This window comes from Chanodichthys erythropterus, chromosome 12 (genome assembly GCF_024489055.1).
Source record: "Chanodichthys erythropterus isolate Z2021 chromosome 12, ASM2448905v1, whole genome shotgun sequence".
NCBI lineage: Eukaryota > Metazoa > Chordata > Actinopteri > Cypriniformes > Xenocyprididae > Chanodichthys > Chanodichthys erythropterus.
Window position 1 is genome coordinate 10809813 of NC_090232.1, and position 27057 is coordinate 10836869.

Here is a 27057-nt window from a genome sequence, read left to right on the forward strand (position 1 = left end):
AAAAAAAAAACTACTGCTGAATAGAGTGGTGGAACTATCCCTGTCCCAATGTCTATACTATCCATTCTAAATAATATATGAGATTACAGTAAGTGTGTCACAAAGCATAGTATGTTGAAAAGAGTATGCCAGAAGTCCCCGAATGGTCTGTTTCTGGTAGATTTTTGAAGTGTGGATCCGTGCACACTATAGGCTAATATTGCCCACAACTCATTGCGTATTGAAAGAGGATTAGGTTCAGAACTACAAAAACGAGTAAAAACTGTTAAAAAACTTTAAAACATGGCGGATATGCGCGACCGTTGGTGAGTGGTTTGGTAAAGGTTTGAGTGACTAATATTTAAAGTTTTACATGATAAAAATATTTAATGTTATCAGTATTATATTTCATTTGCAATAACATTGTGGACTTTTATAAAGATCTGTTCGTCCATTAACTTTTTAAATATATATATATATATATATATATATATATATATATATATATATATATATATATATATATATATAATGATTTCTATGAATTTTACTATTTCTTTTCACTATTTCATACTCTTTTATTATTAATTAAACAGGATGTAGCACTTTGTCCTGGGAGAGAGAGAAACATTCATCACCTGCTTCAGAGAAAACACAGCACAGCTTGAACAACTCTCAGCTCAGCTCTCTCCAACACACCCATCTACTGGCCAACAGTAAGCATTAACCATTCACTTGCACACTCCGATGTGTTTAAAGGGATAATTCAACCCAAAACAAAAATTCTGTCAGTATTTTCTCACCCTCATGTCTTTCCAAGCCTGTATGACTTTCTATTTTCAATTATTGGGGCAATTAATGTTTCATTTATCATTGCGTTTATATAGTGCTTTTCCCTGCACTCAAAGTGCTTTTACATATGGAAGCGAAAATCTCCTCAACCACCACCAATGTGCAGCATCCACCTGGATGATGCGACGGCCGCCATATTGCGCCAGAATGCCCACCACACACCAGCTGATTGGTGGAGACAGGACAGATTGATGAAGCCAATCAATATTAATATGGGGATGATTAGGAAGCCGTGATGATGGATAGAGGACAGTGGGCAAATTTGGCCAGGATGACGGGGTTAAACCCCTACTCTTTTTCGAATGACATCATACAGTGTGAACCCGGTTTAACATTAATGACACAGACACAGGAAAGCTGCTGTCACTTTGAGACCAAATGCATGCATACATCCTGCCATGTGATTACTGCGGATGTGCACATTGCGATATCGATGCTAAAACAATATATCGTGCTGCCATAAAAAGCATCATATAAGTAGTCCATATGTATGGTAGCTTGTTTCCGCCATAAAATAAATCTTTTATCTCATAATTTTGACACTTTTTCTAGCAATTGTGAGTTATAAATTCAGAATTGTGTTATAAAGTCAGAATTGCGTGATATGAAGTCAGAATTGTGTTATAAAGTCAGACTTGCGTGATATAATGTCAGAATTGTGTTATAAAGTCAGAATTGCGTGATATAAAGTCAGAATTGTGAGTTATAAAGTCAGAATTGCGTGATATGAAGTCAGAATTGTGTTATAAAGTCAGACTTGTGTGATATAATGTCAGAATTGTGTTATAAAGTCAGAATTGTGTGATATAAAGTCAGAATTGCGAGTTATAAAGTCAGAATTGTGTGATATAAACTCACAATTGCATGTTATAATGTCCAATTGTAAGGGGAAAAAGACACTTCTCAGAATTGCGAATTTATATCTCACAATTCTGACTTTATAAGACCCAATTGCATGTTATAAAGTCAGAATTGCGAAATATAAACACACACTTCTGATAAAAAAGTCAGAATTGCGAGACTTTATTAGATGCAATTGCAGGTTTATATCATGCAATCCTGACTTTATAACTTGCGATTGTGAGTTTATATCTCGCAATTCTGATAAAAGGTCAGAATTGTGAGATATAAAGTCAGAATTGCGTGATTAAAAAGTCAGAATTGTGAGAAGTCGCAATTACCTTTTTAATTGTTTTATTTAGTAGCAAAAACATGCTTCCATACATATGACTGAAGACATTCAGTAGATATGTGTGATAAACAGACCCAAATTTAAGTAGTTATTCTCTGATTCTTTCTTCTTCGCATAGGACTGGACCTGCCCTTCATGATGATGCCCCATCCCCTGCTTCCTGTTGGACTTCCTCCTGCCTCTGTTGCCATGGCAATGAACCAGATGAACCACCTTAATACAATTGCCAACATGGTTGCCAGTGCACAGGTGCACAGCCCCGTCTCCAGGCCGACATCTGCCATCAAGGTAGGACATACTGTACACACCAGACACTAAAACACACACACATACACTCCAAGAGCTCTTTTGCTGCAAGGTCATCAGGGATTGTTCACACAGTTCTTTTTTGAGTTTATTTATTTTGAGTCACTTAAAGCAATTTGCTGGTCCACTTGGTCTGAAGGGGTCCAAACTACTTTAGGGACTTGTGTTGCAAAGCACAGCTTGACTATTAAACTAGCTTAACCACAAAGCTGTACCTGAAAAAAGGTTTTATTTTATGACAAATCCTCAATGATGAACCTCAAGCCAATCTGACTCTCTGTTGGATTTCAGACGAACTGGGCCGTTGAAGATGTGTTTTTATGTGGGGAGAGTTTATATGGGTGTGTAATTGTTTACAGGACTGAACTTTTTATTATTTTTTTTTTTTATTATTATTATTATTTCAGCAAGAGTGTTTTGAAGAGAGTCCCTCTTTGACACCATCCGTTGAGGGGATTGTTCCTCAGAAAACTGAGCCCTCACCTCAACAAAGCAGTTCAGTTCCCAGCAGCCCCACACACCTTTACACACACTCTCCTCAAAAAACAGGTGAGTTTACATATTCAGTAGGGCTATCAAATGAATTCATTATATGCTGAGTAATGAATTGTTTTATTGTAATGAATCAAACTATACATCAATATTTGCTGAGTAAATCCCTCAAATGTACAAACACTACTGTTCAAAAGTGGGGTGAGTACTTTTCCTTTTTGAAAGAAATAAATGCTTTTATCCAGCAAGTGCATTAAATTGATCTAAAGTGAGAGTAAATACATTTATAATGTTACGAAAGTTTTTCATTTAAAATAATTGCTATTTATCAAAGAACCGTGAAAAATAATCAGAAATGTTTCTTGAGCACCAAATGTACATAGTAGAATGATTTCTGAAGGATTATGTGACACTAAAGACTGGAGTAATGATGCTGGAAATTCAGCTTTGCCATAAATTACATTTTATAATATATTCAAATAGACAACAGTTATTTTAAAGGTGCCCAAGAATGCTTTTTCACAAGATGTAATATAAATCTAAGGTGTCTCCTGAATGTGTCTGTGAAGTTTCAGCTCAAAATACCCCATAGATTTTTTTAAATTATTTTTTTTAATGGCCTATTTTGGGGCATCATTAACTATACACTGATTTTTGGCAGCGTGCCACCCCTTTAAATCACATGCTCCCTGCCACACGAGCTCTCGACTATATTACAGTGCATTTACAAAGTTCACACAGCTAATATAACCCTCAAATGGATCTTTACAAGATGTTAGTCATGCGTGCTGTATGCATGCTTCAAATTATGTGAGTAAAGTGTTTATTTTGATGTTTACGTTTGATTCTGTGAGTTTGAGGCTGTGCTCTGTGGCTAACAGCTAATGCTACACTGTTGGAGAGATTTATAAAGAATGAAGTTGTGTTTATGAATTATACAGACTGCAAGTGTTTAATAATGAAAATAGCGACGACTCTTGTCTCCGTGAATTTAGTAAGAAACGATGGTAACTTTAACCACATTTAACAGTACATTAGCAACATGCTAACAATACATTTAGAAAGACAATTTACAAATATCACTAAAAATATCATGTTATCATGGATCATGTCAGTTATTATTGCTCCATCTGCCATTTTACGCTGTTGTCCTTGCTTGCTTACCTTGTCTGTGCACAGATCCAGACGTTAATACTGCCTTTCCTTGTCTAATGCCTTGAACATGGGCTGGCATATGCAAATATTGGGGTCATACATATTAATGATCCCGACTGTTATGTAACGAAATTTGTAGGCCAAGTCAACACCTCAAACTCAGTGTGCTCCTCAAACCATTCCTGAACCAATTTTGTTTTGTGGCGGGGTGCATTATCCTGGCTAGAGCCACCAGGGAATAGTGTTTCCATGAATGGGTGTACATGGTCTGCAACAATGCTTAGGTAGTTGGTATGTGTCAAAGTAACATCCACATGGATGGCAGGACCCAACGTTTCCCAGCAGAATGTTGCCCAAAGCATCACACTGCTTCTGTCGGCTTGCCTTCTTCCCATAGTGCATCCTGGTGCCATGTGTTCCCCTGGAAAGTGATGCACACGCACCTAGCCATTCACGTGATGTAAAAGAAAACGTGATTCATTAGACCAGGCCACCTTCTTCCATTGCTCCGTGGTCCAGTTCTGATGTTCACATGTCCACAGTTGGTGCTTTCGGCAGTGGACAGGGGTCAGCATGGGCATCCTGACTGGTCTGTGGTTATGCAGCTCCATACCCAACAAACTGCGATGCACTGTGTATTCTGACACCTTTATATCAGAACCAGTATTAACTTCTTGAGCAATTTGAGCTACAGTAACTCGTCTGTTGGATCGGAACACACGGGTCAGCCTTCGCTCTCCACATGCAACAGTGAGCCTTGGCCGCCCATGACCCCATCACTGGTTCACCACTGTTCCTTCCTTGGAGCACTTTTGATAGATACTGACCACTGCAGACTGGGAACACCCCACAAGAACTGCAGTTTTGGAGATGCTCTGACCCAGTTGTCTAGCCATCACAATTTGGCCCTTGTCGAACTTGCTCAAATCCTTACTAACTTTGAGGACAAAATGTTTACTTGCTGCCTAATATATCCCACCCACTAACAGGTGCCATGATGAAGAGATAATCAGTGTTATTCACTTCACCTGCCAGTGGTCATAATATTATGCCTGATTGGTGTGTGTGTGTGTATATATATATATATATATATATATATATATATATATATATATATATATATATATATATATATATATATATATATATATATATATATATATATTCCCACAGAAAATGTAGTTTCTGAATGTTAGTGGATTTATGGAGACCCAGTTATTGTGGTTAGCATCTTCATCTTGAAGTGTGATATTACTGTTGTTTCATAATATCTTGCGTATAATGTCCATAGTAAACAATATTATATGATTTACATTGAGGGAAAAAAGATGTTACTGTAAACTAATCAACAAGCCTTGCAATGATTCTGGTGCATACACAATAACAGCACAAAGCAATATGTGTTTGTAATAGTCTGTGCTACTCAGAAGCTTCTTGTTTCATTTATCTACTGTCTTTTTATGTCTCTTTCTCTCTCTCTGCAGCATATGACGTTCATGACGAACAAAGGGAGTCAGACTCAGCTCTGCATATGAACAGACTTTCCAGTGACAGGGGTGCATTTTCTCAACATAAACAAAATTTCATAAAAAACACAATTTCATATAACATAACTTTACATAAAAGCCTCTGACCTCCTCTGCTCTCGTTACAGTTCCATTATTACACAGAGCTTTTTTATTGCGTTTAGTTGGGTGATGTAATGGTATATTGTTGGTTGTAATGAGATATTCTAGGTTCTATACACATGTAATCTCAAAACAATTAAAATAATATGCTCATGCCTTACTTCTTACCATCCTGTACTAGAAAATATATAAAAGCATTAACTGACAGACATACACTATCGTTTAAAGGTTTGGGGTCAGTAAGATATATTAATTTATTCTTTTCTTTTTTTTCTTTTGGAAGTAAATGAATACTTTCATTCAGCAAGAATGCATTAAATTGATCAAAAGTGAAACAAAAAATGTATCATGGTTTCCACAAAAATATAAGCATGATTCTAATAATAATAAATATTTCTTGAGCAGCAAATCAGAATATTAGAATGATTTCTGAAGGATCATGTGACACTGAAGACTGAAGTAATGATGCTGAAAATTCAGCTTTACCTTCACAGGAATAAATTACACTTTAAAATATATTAAAATAGAAAACAGTTAATTTTAAATTGTCGTAATATTTCAGAATATTACATTTTTTACTGTATTTTTGATCAAATAAATGCAGCCTTGGTGAGTATAAGAGACTTATATTAAAACATTTAAAAAAACTTACTGACCCAAACTTTTTTTGTCCGTTTTATTATTATTGTTATTTTTTATGTCTATATATTTTTTATAATTGTTTATATCAGTTTTATTTCTTTACTTATTCTAGTACATCAATTTAAACTAAATTAAAATGAGAAATGTTGCCTTGACAACTAGCTTTTTTGTATGTATTTAAATTTTATTTACTGTTTATTTTATTTCAAGTAAAGATTTTTGGTAACACTTTACAATAAGGTTCATTAGTTAACATGAACTAATGATGAACTGCACTTCTACAGCATTTATTAATCTCTGTTAATGTTAATTTCAACATTTACTATACATTATTAAAATCTTATTAACATTATTTAATGTACTGTGAACTAACATGAACAAACAATGAACAACTGTATTTTCATTAATTAGCGTTAACGAACATTCACAAATACAGTAACAAATGTATTGCTCATGGTTAGTTCATGTTAGTTAATGCATTAACTAATGTTTAACTAATGAACCTTATTGTAAAGTGTTACCAGACTTTTTTTTAAAATTATTATTATTATTATTTAGTTGTTACCTATAATAACCTTGTCTGAGGATGAGCAAATGATGATAGTATTTAAATTAATGGCTAAACTATTCCTTTAATCAGTTTAATTAATTTCTGTGTGTTTATTATTTTGCAGTTGAGCAGAATACAGCAAAGTCAACAATATTTGAGAAGGTCCCAGCTCAGACGTTTCCCTCAGGCTTCCCTGCTTCCCTCCTTTTCACAGACGGCCTCTCCTCCGTGGAGACCCTGCTCACTAATGTCCAGGTATGGCCATGAAAAGAATACATGCACACTGCACAGAGACACACACATACAATACAATGTTCAGCATCAATAACATTTGGACACGTGTTTCAGGGTCTGCTAAAGGTGGCTTTGGAAAACGCCCGTCTGCAGGAGAAACAGCTTCAGCAGGAGAGGCGAGAGCTCAAGATGGAGCTGTACAGAGAGAGAGAGATGAGAGAGAGTCTAGAGAGACAGCTCACCTCCGAGTTACGCAGTCGAGGTAAAGTGTTAAGCTGTAAATCATATATTGGAGAATTGAAAAACCTGAGATCATCCAGATCCTTGTGATGATTACAAGTGGAACACTTTCACCTCATCTTTTCTCATGCAGCCACTATTCAGAGACGTCTGAAGAAGGAGAAGAAGGCAAAGAGGAGGTTACAGGAGGCGCTGGAATATGAGTCCAAGCGGAGAGGGCAAATCGAGCAGGCCTTACAGCAGGCCACCTCATCAGACTCTCTCACACACGGTGAGACACACTCACACACACTCAGTGAGTTTCATTCAGGCCGATAGTCTTTCAGCAGGCTTTGTCAGCTGTCGCTGTCTGTTAACACAGATCCAATCAGTCTGGACATGGAGACGGAGCGCTGCAGAAGCCCGGAGGACAACTGCTTGTTACAGGGTATTGAATGGAACTTCTTATTGTAGAACAAGCTATTTTAATCATATTTTAATAAATATATAGTACAAAATTCTGGAGTTGGTAAGATTTTGTAATGGTTTTGATTGAAGGCTGTTCTGCCCACAAAGGTTGCATTTTTTGAGTAAAAACAGTAATATTGTGAACTATTATTACAGTTTAAAATAACTATTTGCTATTTTTATATATTTTAAAGTGTAATTTATTCCTATTATGGCAAAGTTGAATTTTCAGCATCATTACTCCAGTTTTTCAATGTCCAGTGGTCCTTCAGAAACCATTATAATATGCTGATTTGATGCTTAAGAAACATTTATTATTTATTATCAATGTTTAAAATAGTTGTGCTGCTTAATATTTTTGTGGAAACTGGGATACATTTTTTCCCAGGATTACTGGATGAATAGTTCAAAAGAACAGCACTTACTTAAAATAGAATTTGTTATTATAACTATGTAAAAGTCTTTACTGTCACTTTTAATCAATCCTTGCTGAATAACAGTAATAATTTCCTTTCAAAACACTTATGAATGGTGTATATATACATGTAATGTATATATGTGTAAATATGTGTAAATATATATAATATATATATATATATATATATCATTAGAAATTCGGTTTCAGATTCATCATCATTACCGAACAATCATTATTTTAACATTTTTTCTTTTGTCAAATCAACTTAAAGGTACCATAGAACGTCTTTTTGTCCCCTGAATGTTTCTGTGAAGTTTCAGCTCAAAATACCCCCTAGATTTTTTTTTATTAATTTTTTTAACTGCCTATTTTGGGGCATCATTAAATATGCATCGATTTAGGCTGCGGCCCCTTTAAATGCTGACGCTCCCCGCCCACGGAGCTCGCACTTGCCTTTGACAGCATAAACAAATTTCACACAGCTAATATAACCCTCAAAATTGATCTTTACAAAGTGTTCGCCATGCAACATGTCTAATCGTGTAAGTATAGTATTTATTTGGATGTTTACATTTGATTCTGAATGAGTTTGAGGCTATGCTCCGTGGCTAAAGCTAACATTACACACTGTTGGAGAGATTTATAAAGAATGAAGTTGTGTTTATGAATTATACAGACTGCAAGTGTTTAATAATGAAAATAACGACGGCTCTTGTCTCCGTGAATACAGTAAGAAACGATGGTAACTTTAACCACATTTAACAGTACATTAGCAACATGCTGACGAAACATTTAGAAAGACAGTTTACAAATATCACTAAAAATATCATGATATCATGGATCATGTCAGTTATTATTGCTCCATCTGCCATTTTTCGCTGTTGTCCTTGCTTGCTTACCTAGTCTGATGATTCAGCTGTGCATTCAGATGTCCTGCCCTTGTCTAATGCCTTGAACATGAGCTGGCATATGCAAATATTGGGGGCGTACATATTAATGATCCCGACTGTTACGTAACAGTCGGTGTTATGTTGAGATTCACCTGTTCGTCGGAGGTCTTTTAAACAAATGAGATTTATATAAGAAGGAGGAAACAATGGAGTTTGAGACTCACTGTATGTCATTTCCATGTACTGAACTCTTGTTATTTAACTATGCCAAGATAAATTCAATTTTTAAGTCTAGGGCACCTTTAAATAATTAATGTAGTTCAGATAACATATTTTAAGTTTCTGTTGATTAAACCAATCTTCATTGTATTAACTCAATTTTTTAATTTCAATGAACTCAACAATTTAACGCAACCAGGTAACTTACTTTTTTAAGTTAAAACAACAATATTTTTTTTACAGTGCATGAACAAAAATCAACAGGCTGAAGAACACTTAGACAAGGAACTTTTGCCTATGATTTAAAAATACCTCAGCAATAGTAAAAACAACTAGCCTAACTAATATAAATTTCAAGCATTATTAAAGACAAGTAAACAAATAAATACAACTGAACAAAGATACAATTGAAATCAATCATTCAGGTACAGAAACTGTAATCAAATATAAAATAACACTGCACTTTATAAATAAAATATACATTACAAATATATTTACAAAAGTTATTCAGTCAAAAACAGCGAGTGAATTTTTAGCGAGTGATTGGAATATTAGCCTGCTGTCACTTTAAGAGCTGCACGAATCCAATATACCGTTATGCATTTTCTGATTTTCTGTCAATTGTTTACGTTCACTTAAGTCATAACTGACTGTGTTTACAAGGGTATTTTGACATATTTTTGTGTGCATTTGTCAAGTCAAGTCAAGTCAAATTTAAAAATAAACTGTACAAACAAGTGTGGTAATATGTAACATATACAAGATGGTGCTACATTAAGCCAATGTCGGCTGACTCCCAGGGGTGGAAAAAACCCCCTAGGAGAAAAACCCAGCGTGCTAGCACTGGGAAAAAAGTCCTAGGAGGGAAAAAAAACCCTTGGAAGATATATATAATATATGTAAATGTATATGGAGATCAAAATCTGAATTATACATTTTTATTATAGAGATTAAAAATAGATTATATTTAAATATATGTAAGCAGATACGGAGATAAAAAATCTGAATTATAGATGCAGCCAGAACTGGATCTTTAGGCCCATTGTCTCCTGGGCTACGTTGTAGTCAGGTCCAGACACAGGTTCTCCATCTGATCTGGATACGGCCTGGATCCAGCACCCGGCAAACCTCAGGATAAGCAGAGAGACAGATATTAGCGTAGATGCCATTCTTATTCTGATGTACAGGTATATCTAGTGTTATAGGAAATGTTCTCGGTTCCGGCCGACCTAATTATTGCAGCGTAACAATCCTTTAACGGATTTGAAAAATGTTAATGTATTGATAATGTGTTATGTGTATGCAAGAGCAAAGAGATGTGTTTTTAGTCTAGATTTAAACTGACAGAGTGTGTCTGCGTCCCGAACAATGCTAGGAAGATTGTTCCAGAGTTTAGGTGCTAAATAGGAAAAGGATCTGCCGCCTTCAGTTGATTTTGATATTCTGGGTATTATCAACTGGCCTAAATTCTGAGATCGCAATAAACGTGAAGGACTATAATGCATTAAGAGCTCACTTAGGTACTGGGGAGCTAAACCATTTAGAAAACCATTTGTCCGTTCAAGTGCAAAAAGACGTGGAAGAGAAGTCAGCATCAGGCACTAATTCAGCACGAGAGGTGGCTTTCTGTGCGCACGTTTTGGAAAGTCAAATTAAAATGCACACAAAGGAATCGATAAGAGGAATCGAAATTTGAATTTTATAACAAGTATCCGATTCCAGAATTGGAACCAATTTTCAATTCCCAACCCTATTAATGATAACAAACACAAACAAACACCTTCTACAAAAACACGTTTATCAACACACTCATGTATACAGTGAGTATTTATATGGACATGCAAAGTTTCAGCTTTGGCTTATTCAGATTTGTTGTTTTGACCTCATTTCCCCTTCCCATCAGTCTTTCTCAGCAACACCGTGTGTCACTCGCCCGTGTCCTCCAAACAGATGAGATCATCGGCTCCCTCTGTCTCAGAGCGAAACCATTAGCAAATAAACACATAGATGAATCAAAAGACTGGGGACTAATTGCAAGTTTCCTGTGTAAGCAAAGCCTCACCGCATGATTATTCCAGCTCCGCCCTTCCACCCGTTTATCTGTTTCTGCAGCTGGCCTTTCTTGTTCTCTCCCCCTCCGTGAGACAGCTAAAGCTACATGATAAATTACTTGAATTACACCTCGTGTTAATTTTATTAAAATGGCTCCCTAATGCAGAGAAAATCTGCTACATGTTGGCACAGCACTGGACTGGAAGAGTTGTTCAGTTACTAATGTCTATTGTACTTTTTACATGATGTGCAAAAATGGTCTATTTTAGAGTAAAAGGGCATTTGAAATTATATATATTTACAAGTAAATATTTTATTTTTATTTAATTTTTTATTTTTTATTTCTTATATTTGAATTATGCAGTGTTTTTAAAAATGTTGGTCAAACATTAGGCCTATTTTAACTTAAAAATAAAGATGGAAATAATAAATAAAAATAACTGAAATGAACTATATGACAAAAAAAAAACTAAAACAAAATGCACTACCATTCAAAAGTAAGGTTTTGGTAAGATTTTTAACTGTTTAGGCTGCATTTATTTGATCACAGATACCACAAAAACTGTAATATTGTGAAATATCATTACAATTTAAAAAAAAAAATATATATATATATATATATATATATATATATATATATATATATATATATATTTAATATACTTTAAAGGCAAAGTTAAATTTTTAGCAGTCTTCAGTGTCACATGATCCTTCAGAAATCATTCTGATATGCTGATTTGCTGCTTAAGAAACATTTCTTATTATTATCAATAATGAAAACGGTTGTGCAGCTTAATAATTTTGTGGAGAACAGGATTTATTTTTTATTTTTTTAACATAAATGTCTTTACTCTCACTTTTGATAAATTTAATGCATCCTTACTGAAAAAAAAGTATACATTTTTTTAAAAAAGTTTAACAAGAGAAGTTTAACACTGTTAAATATTTAAATAATCATTGAATAATATTGAAAAAACAGTCGGCAAACACTTGGTGGTTTCAGCCTCTCCCCATTCAAGTACATAAGAACAACAGGTACTATTTTTTTTCCAGACTGTTGTAATTTACAAGTTAAACCTGAGGCTTAGTACTCTCAAACCTTCCTCTTGTTGTTTCCTTTTTTTACAGATAGCAGAACATACACAAAAAATCCAATAATGTACTAAGAGGAGGTGAACTCCCAATGAGAGAGCGAGGATGTTCTCCACATCATGGATCATCCCTACACAATAAACAATCAACTTCCCAAATGCGGTTTCCAGTGAAGAGAGGACTTTAAGGTTTTACACAATGAGCTACGTTGGAGAAGATCTTCTTTTTGACCCAACTGATTGCTCCACCCACTCTTCTTCCCATCCTCACAACATTCCAGATTCCTCAACTGTTGTTTTATCTACATACATTGTGCTTAATTCCCTGTTTAAGCTCTGTGGAGACGGTAGATGTCCTGTTACTTGTTTTGAAGCCTTGACAATATCCCTTCAGGACACTGACCTTCAGTCTAATGCCCTCAGGATGGGCTGATGAAAATGTAAAAAAAAAAATGAGAGAAAGAGAAGGAAAAGAGATGCATCTGGCTTGTGTTACATTCTTGTTGAAAGACTCTGAAGAGTGTGGAATGTTACATTTCGTTGCTTTTCTCTTGTTTGTCCATCTTCTGGTTCTTCGGTTCATTTATCTCTCTTTGTAGGTCAGTTTAGCTTCTTGATACTGTTTAAAATGTTCACCTGCTCTTCAGTTTGAGCAACCGTATGTGCTAGTTTTCTTTTGTATGACCTTGCGTTATTTTATTGGCTTTCAGTCAGAAGGAAAAGCTAATGAATGTGTTTATTCTGTATTTTTAATCTTTCCTAATGAGAAATACAGTATTACAGCCACGTCATTCATTCAAAAGTTTCAAAAGTCTCCCTGAATGTTTCACCCTTCATATGATACGTAGGTCTTTGGTTTGTTGAAACCTGTGGTTCCCAAGCATTTACAGAGATTTGATTCACTAACCGTTTTAGCATAGGCTAAAACTAGACACTTAGACCGCAGAGGATATTTGGCATTTCCCCCAACATATGAGTCTTTATTTAGTCTGAGAGTTACTTAAAGAGGAAAACAGACTTCCCGCAGAACAGAAGTTCCCTGCTGCTGTTGTCAGGATGAGCCTTGAGCCATCATTCCTATAGGCTTTTAAATGCTAAATCATGTCTTGAAAGGTGTGGATCGATGTCTGTCACTGTTTTGTGCACCAGAAAGAACCGACGACACGAATAAACAATGCTATGCTCATGTCACCGGTGTCACCTTGTCGTCAATAGCATTCCTCGTGAAGCAAAAGCCATCAAACAGTCCTATTGATTCAGGTCATGCAAATGAGACCCCATTAGTGCCTTTATTGACACATATCAAAGTCCTCATTAACATTCAGTTTGTGGTCTTCTCATGACCGGCATTTCAGACACAAGCTAAAATGTCATGAGTATTGTCCTGTAGACTCATTTAGAGTCTAAATGGACCCTTGAAAGAGGCAATTTCCTTTTCCAAACAAGGATATCATGACTCAAAGTACAGTACTGTAACGTGGCATTGTAATATTTTTCTTTTGCATACTTTAGGAATATCACCAGAGACCATAAATCTTTGGGGACCATAAATAGATTTGAAAACAATTTACTCTGATTCGGAATTTCTCTCTAAAAATGGGAGATGAGTGACCATTTGGGAACGTGGGAAATGTTCGGTTTAAAAACTACAGTAAGCAAAAGATAGGAGCGGAAGATAAACATATGTGTTTAGGATATATACAGAAATGGCATCTGTTTTGCAATGATTGTTTTGTGAGAAATATATCAGTGCTGTTGCATTTATTTGTGTATTCAGTCAATTTCAGCATCCTGGAAATTATGTTAAGTTATACACAAGTTTTGAGTCCCTATGTAAAAGGAAACTACATGCAGGATATTGTGTGATCACTGACTAAGCAGGCTGGAAACAAAAAATAAACACTAAAAATGAAACCTCAAGTATTAAGAACATGGTCCCATACACTGAAAAAAATGGCTTTTTCACATCAATTTTCACAGGGCTTTTCACACTGCACTTACCCCAGGTTATCATTGTTGTAAACACCACTTTTAACCCCTGGTAAAGGAACGTTTCACACTAGTAATTTAGAACGGGGTTAGCAACGCTTTTTATGATACGGTGTTAAACGAGGGCTTTTCACACTTGAAAAAGTTAACCATGGGTCATTCTAAACCCCAGGTAAATGCAATCCTGGGTTATCTATTATCTATACTATACCTGAGGTTAACAGTTAATCCAGGGTATTCATAAGCTGCCATTTCACACTGCACATTCCTAGCAGGAACTATTCGAACTATAAAGGTAAGAATGACGGTCTCTTCACTCAAACTGAACGTTGATAACCTGGGGTTAAAGGATTAGTTAACTTTCAAATTAAAATTTCCTGATAATTTACTCACCTCCACGTCATCCAAGATGTTCATGTCTTTCTTTCTTCAGTTGAAAAGAAATTAAGGTTTTTGATGAAAACATTCCAGGATTTTTTCTCCATATAGTGGACTTCAATGGGTTCAAACGATCAAAATTACAGTTTCATTGCAGCTTCAAAGCATTCTACACGATCCCAAACGAAAAATAAGGGTCTTATCTAGAGAAACCTCACTCATTTTCTAAAAAAAAATAAAATAAAATTTTATACATTTTAACCATAAATGATCATCTTAAACTAGCTCTCTTCTTCTTCTTCTCTATTAGAATTCCGGCAGTGTAGACACTGCTAAGTGTATTACTGCCCTCCTCAGGTCAAAGTTTGAACTAAATTGTCATATACAATATGCTAGTGCAAGTAACAATTAGTTCAAACTTTGACCTGACCACTGTACAAGTTTAGAAAGCGATGTCATGCGTGAGACGCTGCAAAAGACGCAAGACCCGAGTGCAACGATTTTGCAACGAATCGGAAAATACAGGTAAAACACCTGTAAAATACCAATATGGAAAATTCCTTCATATTTATACAGTACATGTGCCCTATTTTTTCTGAATTTGTAGCCCAGGGTTTAGGAATGTGCAGTGTGAAATGGCATTTTATGAACTGCTTATTATAGGTGCTAAAGAGGATGTTTTGTTTTATACATTTTTGCAATATTACTTGAAACTGTCTTTACTAACTGATAAAAGACTATTTATTAGGTGCACTGAAAGGAATAATATTAATATACATCATCTGTGCACGAGGTAGGGCCTTAAAAACATCAGCCAATCGATTACGCGATCATCACGTAAACGATTGGACCTCTGGCTTGTCAATCACTGCCATTACGGTCCTTGTGAAAGACGTGCGCGGATTGGCCCTCTGGCTTGTCAATCACTGCCATGACGTTCTTTGTGAGAGATGAGCCGTGTGAAATGAGCTGTGAAGGAGGGGGGCTGCTCTTACACATGCGCTCATTTCAAAAACTCACTAAGTGTCTTTGGTTTCTCAGTCGATGAAAAGATCCTCTTTAGCACCTTTAACTGTTAACCCTAGGTATACGGAAGAGGATTAGGGCCAAGCAATAATAAAAAAATAAATCTCGAGATTAAAGTTGTTAAATTTAGAGAAAAAAGTCCAAATAAAATGTTGAGAATAAACTCATTAAATTACGAGAAAAAAACTCGTTACATTTCAAGAAAAAAGTCGAGATAAAATGTTGAGAATAAACTTGTTAAATTATGAGAACAAAATCATTAAATTATGAGAAAAAAGTAATTAAATTATGAGACATCGTAATTTAACGACTTCTATCTCGTAATTTAATTACTTTATTCTCAACATTTTATCTCGACTTTTTTCTCGAAATGTAACACGTTTTTTTCTCGTAATTTAACGAGTTTATTCTCAACATTTTATCTCGAAATGTAACGTTTTTTTCTCGTAATTTAACGAGTTTATTCTCAACATTTTATCTCGAAATGTAACGTTTTTTTCTCGTAATTTAACGAGTTTATTCTCAACATTTTATCTTGATTTTTTTCTCAAAATTTAACAAGTTTTTTCTCATAATTTAACGAGTTTATTCTCAACATTTTATCTCGACTTTTTTCTCGAAATGTAACGTTTTTTTCTCGTAATTTAACGAGTTTATTCTCAACATTTTATCTCGACTTTTTTCTCGAAATGTAACGTTTTTTCGCGTAATTTAACGAATTTATTCTCAACATTTTATCTCGACTTTTTTCTCGAAATGTAACATTTTTTTCTCGTAATTTAACGAGTTTATTCTCAACATTTTATCTCGAAATGTAACGTTTTTTTCTCGTAATTTAACGAGTTTATTCTCAACATTTTATCTAATATTATTGCTTGGCCCTAATCCTCTTCCGTACAGGTACAGTATGAGCAGTGTGAAACGTGAATAAAGATAACCCAGGATTGCATTTACCCGGGGTTCAGAATCACCCAGGGTTAACTTTTTCAAGTGTGAAAAGCCCTAAATGTGAGTGTAGAAGAGACCGTTTCATTCTTACCTTTATAGTCCGAAATGTCCATTCAATATAAATTTGAGTCGGCAATACGCAGCTGTAAACAGGTCATGTGCTGCGTTTATCCAATCAAAGACACCGCAAATATGCAAATGAAAACATTAACCCAGGGTTTAGGAATGTACAACGTGAAACATCAGTTTATGAATACCCAGGATTAATTATTAACCCCGGGTAGCCTTAATTATGAGCAGTGTACAAGATAACCCAGGATTCCGTTTACCCAGGGTTTAGAATGACCCAGGGTTAACTATTCCATGTGTGAAAAGCCCTTCGAATTTGCTATAAATTTCACAAATAATTACAAAGAAATAACAAGTGACATTTAATTAAACATGAAAATTTGAAGTATAGCTTTTTCTTGTAAAACGTACTCCGTTAAAACCTTTTTCACAATCTACAACAGCAAAACAATAAATCAGTTTATTTCATGGCATTCATTATTTTCTTTAAAATGATTATCCAAGCTGTGGGCAGTTTTTCAATTCCTTGAGCCAGATAAACAGAAATGTGCCTGATATGTCTTATTATTTCCATGATGCATTAAGGGTGGCTGCTGTTTTCTCAGGGTGGTGCAACAACTATAAATAGTCAGAGGCACTGATTGAATGATTTACCCATAATACTCCAAACAGAAAACATGAGTTTATTTTGTTACTCATGAAAAAGGCAGCCCACATATTTTTTTTTGATGCGATTTGAAGAAGGTTCTTGTCTCCAGTGAGTTATAGAACCATTTCATGCACCATAGCCTTCAAATAAAGACACACATTGTTAAGAAAGCACTTAAATAAGACAAGAAAAAATGTTTGTTTAACTAGATTACCCATATTAGGGCACACTGGGATGGAAAGGGAGGAAATGCTTTGAAAGGAAATTATTAAATCATGATTAAGTCATTGAACCCATGAACAACTTTTCTTTTGACATCGAAAGATAACAGAGGATGTTTTTCCTCATCTAAAGTGACCAAAGTTCTCTTCTTTTGACTTCCGCCATATAGAAGAATGAGAATGTTTCTTTAAATGAATGACAAGGAATAAAATAATATAAAATAATAGATTAATACAAGGAAAGAAATCATATATTTATAGACCTGCACTGCTGCAATTTTTTTAAAGAATATTTGTACATGAAGTCTCATGCTCACAAAGACTGCATTTATTGGATCAAAAATACAGTGAAATATGATTTAAAATAACTATTATTATTTAAAACAAATGTAATTTATTCCTGTGATAAAGCTGAATTTTTAGCATCATTACTCCAATTTTCAGTCACATGATTCTTCAGATCCTTTGCTGATTTGTGCTCAAGTAACATTTTTATTATCAATGTTGAGCCACTTAATAATTTTGTGAAAACCGTAATAAATTTTTAGTGTCTTTATTGTTCTTTTCTACCAGTTTAATGCATCATTGCTGAATAAAAGTATTCATTTATTTATTTCAAAACAAACAAACAAACAAAAAAAAAATGAATATGTATATAAAAAACATTAATTCCATCTCTATAAAATAGTTTTTCAGTTATTAAATATTATAAATGCATTACTTCACTCCACCAATAGGGTGAAATAAACAAAAACGACCGAATTCTTCCCAATTAATTGTTAATAATTACTGCGGGGAAACCAGAAACCATACTGAGAGCATATACATGGTCAACAACTGTATATAAAACAAAACAGTCAAACAAAGACCCAGAGAAGAGATATTCATATTCTTGCTCACACATACTGTCTCTGGTGTAATATACCAGGTGATTGCAATGTAAAAGATCAATATTTCAATTTCAGACTGCATTTTTATTCTCAGAGATTAGAGAACAATCAAATACTCGATTTTCTCCATCTGCCGAAGGAAGAATCTCTCAGCCTTACTGATAGCGAAATGAAAAGGTTTTAGCCTGGGTGCAAGATGTTTGTTTTTGTGAATTATTCATTGAGATGTGTTTGTGCAAGTGAATAGCCATTTGCTCCAATACCGAAGGGCAAATAATACAGATTGCGCAAACACAACAGAAAAGGAATTTGACATTGAGAAGTGGAAATGCGGACAAAGCCTTCAGGGTCACTCACTTACTGATAAACAGTCCTCGTGACAGATGGAGCGACACTGAAGCTTCTTCATAACGCACTTGTGTCGGAAGAGCTTTGACAGATCTGTAGGATGTTGTTTGTCCACATAACTTTTAAGAAATGAAGGGGTAAAGTTAGTGTATATCAAATAAGTCCCGTTTCCGGTGTTTTTCTCTTCTTTCTCTTGAGAAAGTTAACTTACAATAAAACAAAACAAACAAACAACTAAGGACATACCTTTTAAAATCGACAGGAACCGAAAGTTTAGGTCTTACGGAAGCGATAGCCTTTTCTTCCCTATGGCGACCTATTTGAGTGAAACGACTTCTCGAACAAGAAAAAATGTAAGGCGGGACTTGATTTTGTCCATAGGAATCGTTGTGGTTTGACAGGTTGTGACCTTTTAAAAAAAAAAAAAAAAAAACTATGGTTGTGATAGGCACACAAACGTTGGGTTTCCATGTTTTATGGGGCATTTCCATAAACATCGTGATTTTCATACTGTGTAACCTGTATAACCCCATACACACCATCGCACAAAACTTTCTGCAACTTTATATTAAAAAAAAAAATCCATTTAGTAACATCATTTATAGGCTGTTTTAATAATTACGGTCCCCTCATGGGGATAAAAAAAAAAGATGTCCCCACAAGGTCAAAGATTACATGGCATTACAATCCTTGTGGTGACATTTGGTCCCCATATAACGTCGTAGGGAATATCAGGACCACACACACAAAAGAAACGATCCTGAATATCGTAGTAACATTCCCACACTAAAACTTCTTGACAAATCCTTGTCTCTTTTACAAGCAAGGATTTGTTCTTTGTTTTTGGCGTTACCACCCCCTTGTGGTAAAGGCTGCAAAACTACTGCCCAAAACATTTCAAATCTTCTGACATTTAATAAAAAAAAAAAAAAATCAACCCAACAGTTGCTTGTTGTTGGTTTACTTTTTTTATTCATCAGTCATTTACAACTCACTTATCAAAAGCCTCAGCTAATGAGCTGCTGCCAAGAAACACAAAAACCACACATGTTCTTCCCATTACAAGATTTGCATATACAGTTCAATCTCAGGTCAATAACTTTCATACACACTCCACGTCGCACTCCAAACAACACTAATCTGAATAGGCATACAAACACCTGCAGGAGCTCACACACTTACAGACATACAGCTTTTGGAAACAGTGACGCCTGATATCAGATAAACAGTTGAAGTAAACAATACTGTACAGAAGAGTATTAAGAAAAAAAATAACTCAAAACATTCCCTGTAAGTGACCACATACATAAACACTGAAAACGCAAAAACAAATATGAACAGATCAAGTAAAAATGGTGCAACCATATTTGGATTTTAAAAAAAGAAGAAAAGGTCCCTACTTTCTCAGGGTTTCTTCCATTATTATCTGCATTACTGAAATGTGGGATATTTAGAGGCCTTACGAGGTGCCAAGTTCAGACTGTTCAATCTAAAAATAAAATAATAAAAGGAAATTTGTGGGAATATATCATAAAAATCACATTTTACGGACAATTTGCGTTTGTTGCATCACAAAATGTTTACATAAAAATATCTTATACAGAATAATTTTTGTTAATTTTTATTTGTACCACCTAAATCATATTAATACTGAAAAAAGCTCCAAGTATGTATCTATGAGGGATCTATAATGATAAAATGAATGGCAAGTAAAAGTAACAGATCTTAACTAAATTTTAGGAAAGAGTGAGAGGAATAGAAATGAGAACCATGAGAAGGATTTCCAGAATCCATTCCGAGAGCTTGCCAACTTCAATGATTCAAAACACTTTCTGAAAGGAATATTGTACCAACATGTACCAGCATGAGAACAAACACAAGCAAACGTTTAAATCCAAGCTCTGATTTGATTGGTCTACAGTAGCTGCCATTTTTGGATCTGAAATGGCATTTGATTTTAGCTTCTTCCTGTTCATGTAACATTCAAGTGACATGTTGTGCCTGATCTATAATGAGGAGCTCAATATTACTTTCTTCTAATGGACTAAAACTCAACGTACATCTCAGTATCAGTTGTAATTTTAGATGTCAAGGGGACAAGCATCAGAAAAAAGGGGGCAAAGAACAATATCAGAGTTCAGTTTTCTCCTGATTAAGAGGAACTTTCTTCTGAATCTCCTCCTCATCTGAGGTGTATCCAGCCTCTTCGGTTTTCCGCTTGCTAGTTTCGCTCTTGGAAAGCTTGGACTTTTCCTTCTTCTTCTTCTTCTTTACCTTCTTTTCCTTTTTCTGCCCATCCTCAGTGTCTTTACCCTTCTTTTTGCCCTTCTTTTTCTTCTTGTCCTCCGCGATAGCTGCCGTGTCTCCCTTTTTCCCGACCCATGACTCTTTAAGACATTCTGCAGAGAGAATCAGAGGTACGTGTTTGCACAATTCTGATCTTTATACTGACTGCCTGCACTGTTATTAGCAACATGTGATCAAATCAGAGCTGTGTGTTCGGGAAGTGATGTCTTTTTCTGGCAGATCTATATTAGTTGCTATAGCAATGGCATAAGAGCCAGCACAATGCCAAATTAATCATTAATCTTCTATAACAGGAAGCAACAAGCTGGTGATATGAAGACAGACAGCTAATAATTTGTATTTGCTCATTTACATTATGAACAACTGTATTTTCACAAGATTTCATTACTTACAGTACTTCAACAAATGGTACTTTGTCAAATGTGTTAAATTATGTACTGATTTTATTTGGAAAAATATAATAATAAATAGTATGTATGTATCATGTGACAATGAAGTGGAGACTGGAATAATGATGCTGAAAATTCAACTTTGCTTCATATATATGATGCAAAGTTGAATTTTCAGCATCATTATTCCATTCTTCACTTCAGTGTCACATGATCCTTCAGAAATCATTCTAATATGCTGATTTTCTGCTCAAGAAACATTATTATGTTGAAAACATTTCTTAATCTTTTATAACATAAATGTCATTATATCACTTTAGAACAATTTAAAGTGATAATCTACCCAAAAATGTATAACCAAACAGTTTTGTTCTCATTGACTTCCATTGTATGCACAAAAAATACAATGAAAGTCAATGGGAACTGAAACTGTTTGGTTACCAACATTCTTCAAAATATTTATCATGTTCCACAGAAGACAGTAAGTCATACAGGTTTGGAACAACATGAGGGTGAGTAAATGATAGAATTTTTGGGTGGCCTATCCCTTTAATGTATCTTTTATAAATAAAATGTCTTGTCCATTTAGTTGTACAAGAGAGCGCACAGGACACCAGCTAAAGCTGCTATACGCTCCAGAGTACGTCATTTACTATTTCTGCTCCTGTGGCCTTGAGTAACTGTCTGAGTCTTCCCACAAACAACGGCTCTTAAAACCGGTGCCGATAAAGAAGATCAAGAGTTTTAGTCTGTAAGAAGTCATAATATTATGTCTAGTGTGGTTTAACTGTTAAGTGGGTATGTGATGAAGTAAAACAGCTGTTAGTTTCACATTACCAGTGTCTTGTCCTTTCAGCACATGTTTTTCACACAGGTAAGTGGTGAGATCTTCCTCCTGGCTGCCTTTATACCAGTCTTCAATGACTTCTTCATACTGCTCTACCATCACATCACACTGAGGGAAGAAACACACATCTCTTACTGGAGCATATCATAGCTCTCATTTACCTGAACATAAATGTAAAACATGCATTTACATATGTTACTTTATACACTTAACCATTAAAGGAACACTCCACTTTTTTTGAAAATAGGCTCATTTTCCAACTCTCCTAGAGTTAAACAGTTGAGTTTTACCGTTTTCGAATCCATTCAGCCGATCTCCGGTTCTGGCGGTACCACTTTTAGCATAGCTTAGCATAGTTCATTGAATCTGATTAGACCGTTAGCATCGCGCTTTAAAAGGACCAAAGAGTTTTGATATTTTTCCTATTTAAAACTTGACTCTTCTGTAGTTAAATCGTGTACTAATACCGACAGAAAATGAAAAGTTGTTTTTTTTTAGGCTGATATGGCTAGGAACTATACTCTCATTCAGACGTAATAATCAAGGAACTTTGCTGCCGTATCATGGCTGCAGCAGTGCAATGATATTACGCAGCGCCCGTGAGCCCCTGCTTGCACAGGGAACGTGCCTTGCAACCATGGAGACGTTTGTGAGAGACGCTGCGTAATATCATTGCCTCTGCTGCAGCCATGATACGGCAGCAAAGTTCCTTGATTATTACGCCTGAATGAGAGTATAGTTCCTAGCCATATCAGCCTAGAAAATCACAACTTTTCATTTTCTGTCGGTATTAGTACACGATTTAACTACAGAAGAGTCAAGTTTTAAATAGGAAAAATATCAAAACTTTTTGGTCATTTTTAAGCGCGATGCTAACGGTCTAATCAGATTCAATGAACTATGCTAAGCTATGCTAAAAGTAGTACCGCAAGAACCGGAGATCGGCTGAATGGATTCGAAAACGGTAAAACTCAACTGTTTAACTCTAGGGGAGTTGGAAAATGAGCCTATTTTCAAAAAAAGTGGAGTGTTCCTTTAATATAATAATATAAAAAAATACAATAAAATACAATCTCAAATCAAAGACATCATTAACATACAGTATACAATATACAAAGAAGTTTAAAAAAATGTTTGTAGAGGAGAAAATAACAGCATACCAGTTTGGAACAGTATTATTATAAATGTGTACACATACACACACACCCATATATATATATGGATCAAAACAATACTGGTCTCGGCTTGTTTTGTGTTTTATTGTATTGTGTTGTGTTGTGACCCATATGTTTTATGTTGTATTGTATTTTGGGTCAAAAGACAATACAACATATATATGTTGTTGCACATTTCATTCATTTATACTGTTTATTTACTATAAAATAAATGTAACTGTTTAAAATACTAATAAAATATGACAAGATCTCAGATTCAAAAAATATATCAAAATGTCTGAATAAGTTTTGCTTTTATATTATATTATATTACAAAGATAACTGTTTTCTAGTTTAATATTTGTTTAAAAGAAAATTTGTTCCTGTAATAACAAGGCTGAATTTTCAGCATCATTACTCCAGTCTTCAGTGTCACATGATCCTTCAGAAATCATTCTAATATGCGGATTTGGTGCTTAAGGAACATTTATTATTATTATCAATGTTGAAAACAGTTGTGCTGCTTAATATTTTTGTGGAAACATAATACATTTTTTCCAGATTCGTTGATCAATAGAAAGTTCAAAATAACAGCATTTTCTTTTGTTAATCCTTTGTTACATTATAAATGTCTTTATTTCCACTTTATGATCAAATGTATGTATCCTTTCTGAATAAATAAAAAAATAATTAATAAAAAAAAAAAATATATATATATATATATATGAGCAACTGCAAAATTAATCACATTAATTGCAAAGTGGAATCCACTGACAGTCACTCACACACCTGTTTTTTGAGGTCAGCCACTTCTGCACTGGTCTCGTTCCACAGTTCATAGGGAATGTCCATGACCACCTTCACACCTTTATTAACCAGGTTATGTAAGGTAGAGAATGTCTCAGACATACCCTGAACAGAGAAAGAGAAATGATCAGATCTCACCAGCTATAATACAGTTTGACATACAGCATTTCACAGTAAAAGAATTCCTGATATGGAATGTGATCATTAATTATGGGCACAGAAATTGGGTGCATTCATTCATTCACAAAACAAACTTTTCACTCTACAACCAAGTTTTGGTCACTCAAGATTGTTTAATAGATGTTAAGGGGATAGTTTTATTAATTCTGTTATCATTTACTCACCCTCAAGTTGTTCCAAGTTTATTTCTTCTGTAGCCATTGACTTCCATAGTATTTTTTTCCTACTATGGAAGTCAATGGCTACCATCAACTGTTTGGTTCCCAACCTTCTTCATAACATCTTCTTTTGTGTTCAACAGAAGAAACTTATACAGGTTGGGAACAACTTGAGGGTGAGTAAATTATGACAGAAATTTAAGTTTTGGGTGAACTATCCCTTTAATTATTCAGTAAGAGCACTAAAGTTGTGGTGCAAAAACATGAAGCAGTTTATAGCAAACCTTTGCAAAGCGATTGCTGCCATCTCTCTCTTTGTGTAGATTGTACTGCATAATCCTTGAGCAAACATTCTCCATCACCTCTATGAAACGAATATCACTGAAAAGCAAAAGACAGCATTAGATGTTGCGCAATAAAGCTCACACTGCACATGTTTACTTTACAATACTACATACTTTCTAGACCAGACGCATATTTATTTAGCTTAAGATCAGGGTTTGCATTAAAAACACTTACGATTTGACATATTTGATTGGCGGTGCACCTTTATCATCCAGGAAACGGTAGTTGGTTTCTATCACTTCTTTAGTTTTGCCGGTCTCTTCAAATGCAGACTTCATCTCAATACTCACAAATTTGCACACTATAAAAACAGACCATACAGACCATAATCAAATTTAGTACACTAAAGAGGAACAGAAAGCAGCTTCGTCTCAAAAACTACTCCACCGCCTACATAGACTGCATTGTTGGTCATTATAGACACATTAAAATGTTCCAAACATGCAGTCTAGGTAGGCAGCACACTAGGTTTTGAGACACACCAAGTAGGTCCGTTGAAAAGAGGAATCTGCTGCTTTTGTTTCCCCCCAAATGCTCTTAATAACAATGCAATACTTTCACTTATTTATAATAATTATTAGAATTAATCAAATATTAGTTGTAATCATTGTAGTATAGTTTAATATATTATATAGGCTAGTAAGACAGGTAATATAAATAATATGTGGAATAACAATTACTTCTATGTTCAATGTTTTTAGAAATGAAAATGGTTAAAATGATCTATTTCGATTTATAGCTGTTATGAAACAAACTATGCAGATTGTTATTGATATAGATGGACCTCTGAGTCTGAACTGAGTCTGATAAAAACAAATCTTAGACCTCTTATGTTGTGTAAAATATGTGTTTGCGATTGCATTCGGTGATTTTATCAAGCTCTGAAAATGAGTGTTGAAATGCACAAGAGATCATGATGTATTTAAAGCAAATTATTGATCAATTATAAATAAGGATAGTCTACCTTCACATTTATTTGGCAGATGCACCCACTCATCGTCCCCGCTTTTGTTAGCAGCTGCGGCACTTACGAGAAACAACACGACGCAGGTAAAAACATTCATTTTTGTTCGTGGGAAATATTTACAATGAGCAATACTAAAACGCCGAACATGCTTATTTAACTAGCAGCTATTTCTTCTGAAGCTCCACTTCCGCTGTGGCAGGTTGACGCAGACGTGCGCGGAGTGGACCAATCACAGACGCCGAAGTGGCATGAGCGAGCCAATGAAGAATGTGGGCGGGGTCGACTGCATGAGAGATGTTTATGACAGAATGGCTTTATGTATTTTTGGCAGTAAGTTAATTTAAATAAAGAAAGAAAGGGTAGATTTTCTTAAATGTGGTATAAATTCCTTTTATGTAGGTCAGGTTTTTGAACAATACAACAAAACAAAATCGAATTTGAATCAAACTATAAAAGCAGCGGAGTATTTGTGCAATGGATGTACGCAACCACTAGAGGCCACTACACTCCACATAATTATATTTTCCCCACGACTGTAAAATTGCACTCATAAATTAGCATGCTATGTTTACAAATTACTACAATGGCAGTGTTTGCTAATCTTACCCCTGCCAAAGACCCTCAGGAACATTGTCATTCACAAGGGTGATTTGCAGAGGACGTCAGCTTCATTTTTCCAACAAAAGTCATGGTACAAGCCTACTAATACATTTGTACTGATGAAAATTTCTCATTTTAAGGACATTTTTTCATTCGCCTTTGAACTATAATTTTAGTATTGTGTTGGATGGCTACTTGATGTCCAAAGTGAAAGTTGAGAACCACTGTCCTACATAAAAGGACACCTTAAATCACCACATTTATCTGAATTTACCAAGTACCAATTTAACACAACTACTGGTGTTTGCATGGATTCACCCAGCCCCAGGAAAGCATTGCATAGTATATTAAGGTACTTGTTTTGTTAATACCAAAACTCTGGCCTTGTTTTACTTTAT

General features: G+C 34.9%; 2 protein-coding genes across 2 annotated transcripts in view; one reads left to right on the forward strand and one right to left on the reverse strand.

Moving 5' to 3' along the window:
- Window positions 1-14494, forward strand: part of dachb (dachshund b) — a 52498-nt gene extending 38004 nt beyond the window's left edge. The window contains exons 4-12 of the mRNA XM_067403081.1: window positions 576-695; window positions 2142-2311; window positions 2737-2878; window positions 5461-5532; window positions 6921-7051; window positions 7145-7292; window positions 7404-7541; window positions 7632-7697; window positions 12425-14494. Of these exons, the coding sequence (XP_067259182.1) occupies window positions 576-695; window positions 2142-2311; window positions 2737-2878; window positions 5461-5532; window positions 6921-7051; window positions 7145-7292; window positions 7404-7541; window positions 7632-7697; window positions 12425-12462 (1025 nt within the window). The 3' untranslated portion in view covers window positions 12463-14494. The remainder of the gene's footprint in view (window positions 1-575; window positions 696-2141; window positions 2312-2736; window positions 2879-5460; window positions 5533-6920; window positions 7052-7144; window positions 7293-7403; window positions 7542-7631; window positions 7698-12424) is intronic.
- A 5370-nt stretch (window positions 14495-19864) lies between these two features.
- cnpy3 (canopy FGF signaling regulator 3) lies at window positions 19865-26264 on the reverse strand. The gene is made up of 6 exons (XM_067403519.1): window positions 26057-26264; window positions 25267-25393; window positions 25032-25128; window positions 24392-24514; window positions 22439-22556; window positions 19865-21304 (listed from the first exon to the last, which is right to left on the reverse strand). Exons 1-6 carry the CDS (start codon window positions 26154-26156, stop codon window positions 21036-21038), a joined length of 834 nt encoding a protein of 277 aa, XP_067259620.1. The 5' UTR covers window positions 26157-26264; the 3' UTR covers window positions 19865-21035.
- Window positions 26265-27057: the final 793 nt, after the last annotated feature.

What these genes read in the sequence shown, in the direction of transcription:
- cnpy3 (XM_067403519.1), bottom strand. Translation starts at nt 26,156, where the DNA reads ATGAATGTTTTTACCTGCGTCGTGTTGTTTCTCGTAAGTGCCGCAGCT. An exon ending in GCAGCAATCGCTTTGCAAAG is followed by an intron (nt 24,515 to 25,031) that starts GTTTGCTATAAA and finishes TTCTCTGTTCAG; the next exon opens with GGTATGTCTGAGACATTCTC. An exon ending in GCTGAAAGGACAAGACACTG is followed by an intron (nt 21,305 to 22,438) that starts GTAATGTGAAAC and finishes TTCTCTCTGCAG; the next exon opens with AATGTCTTAAAGAGTCATGG.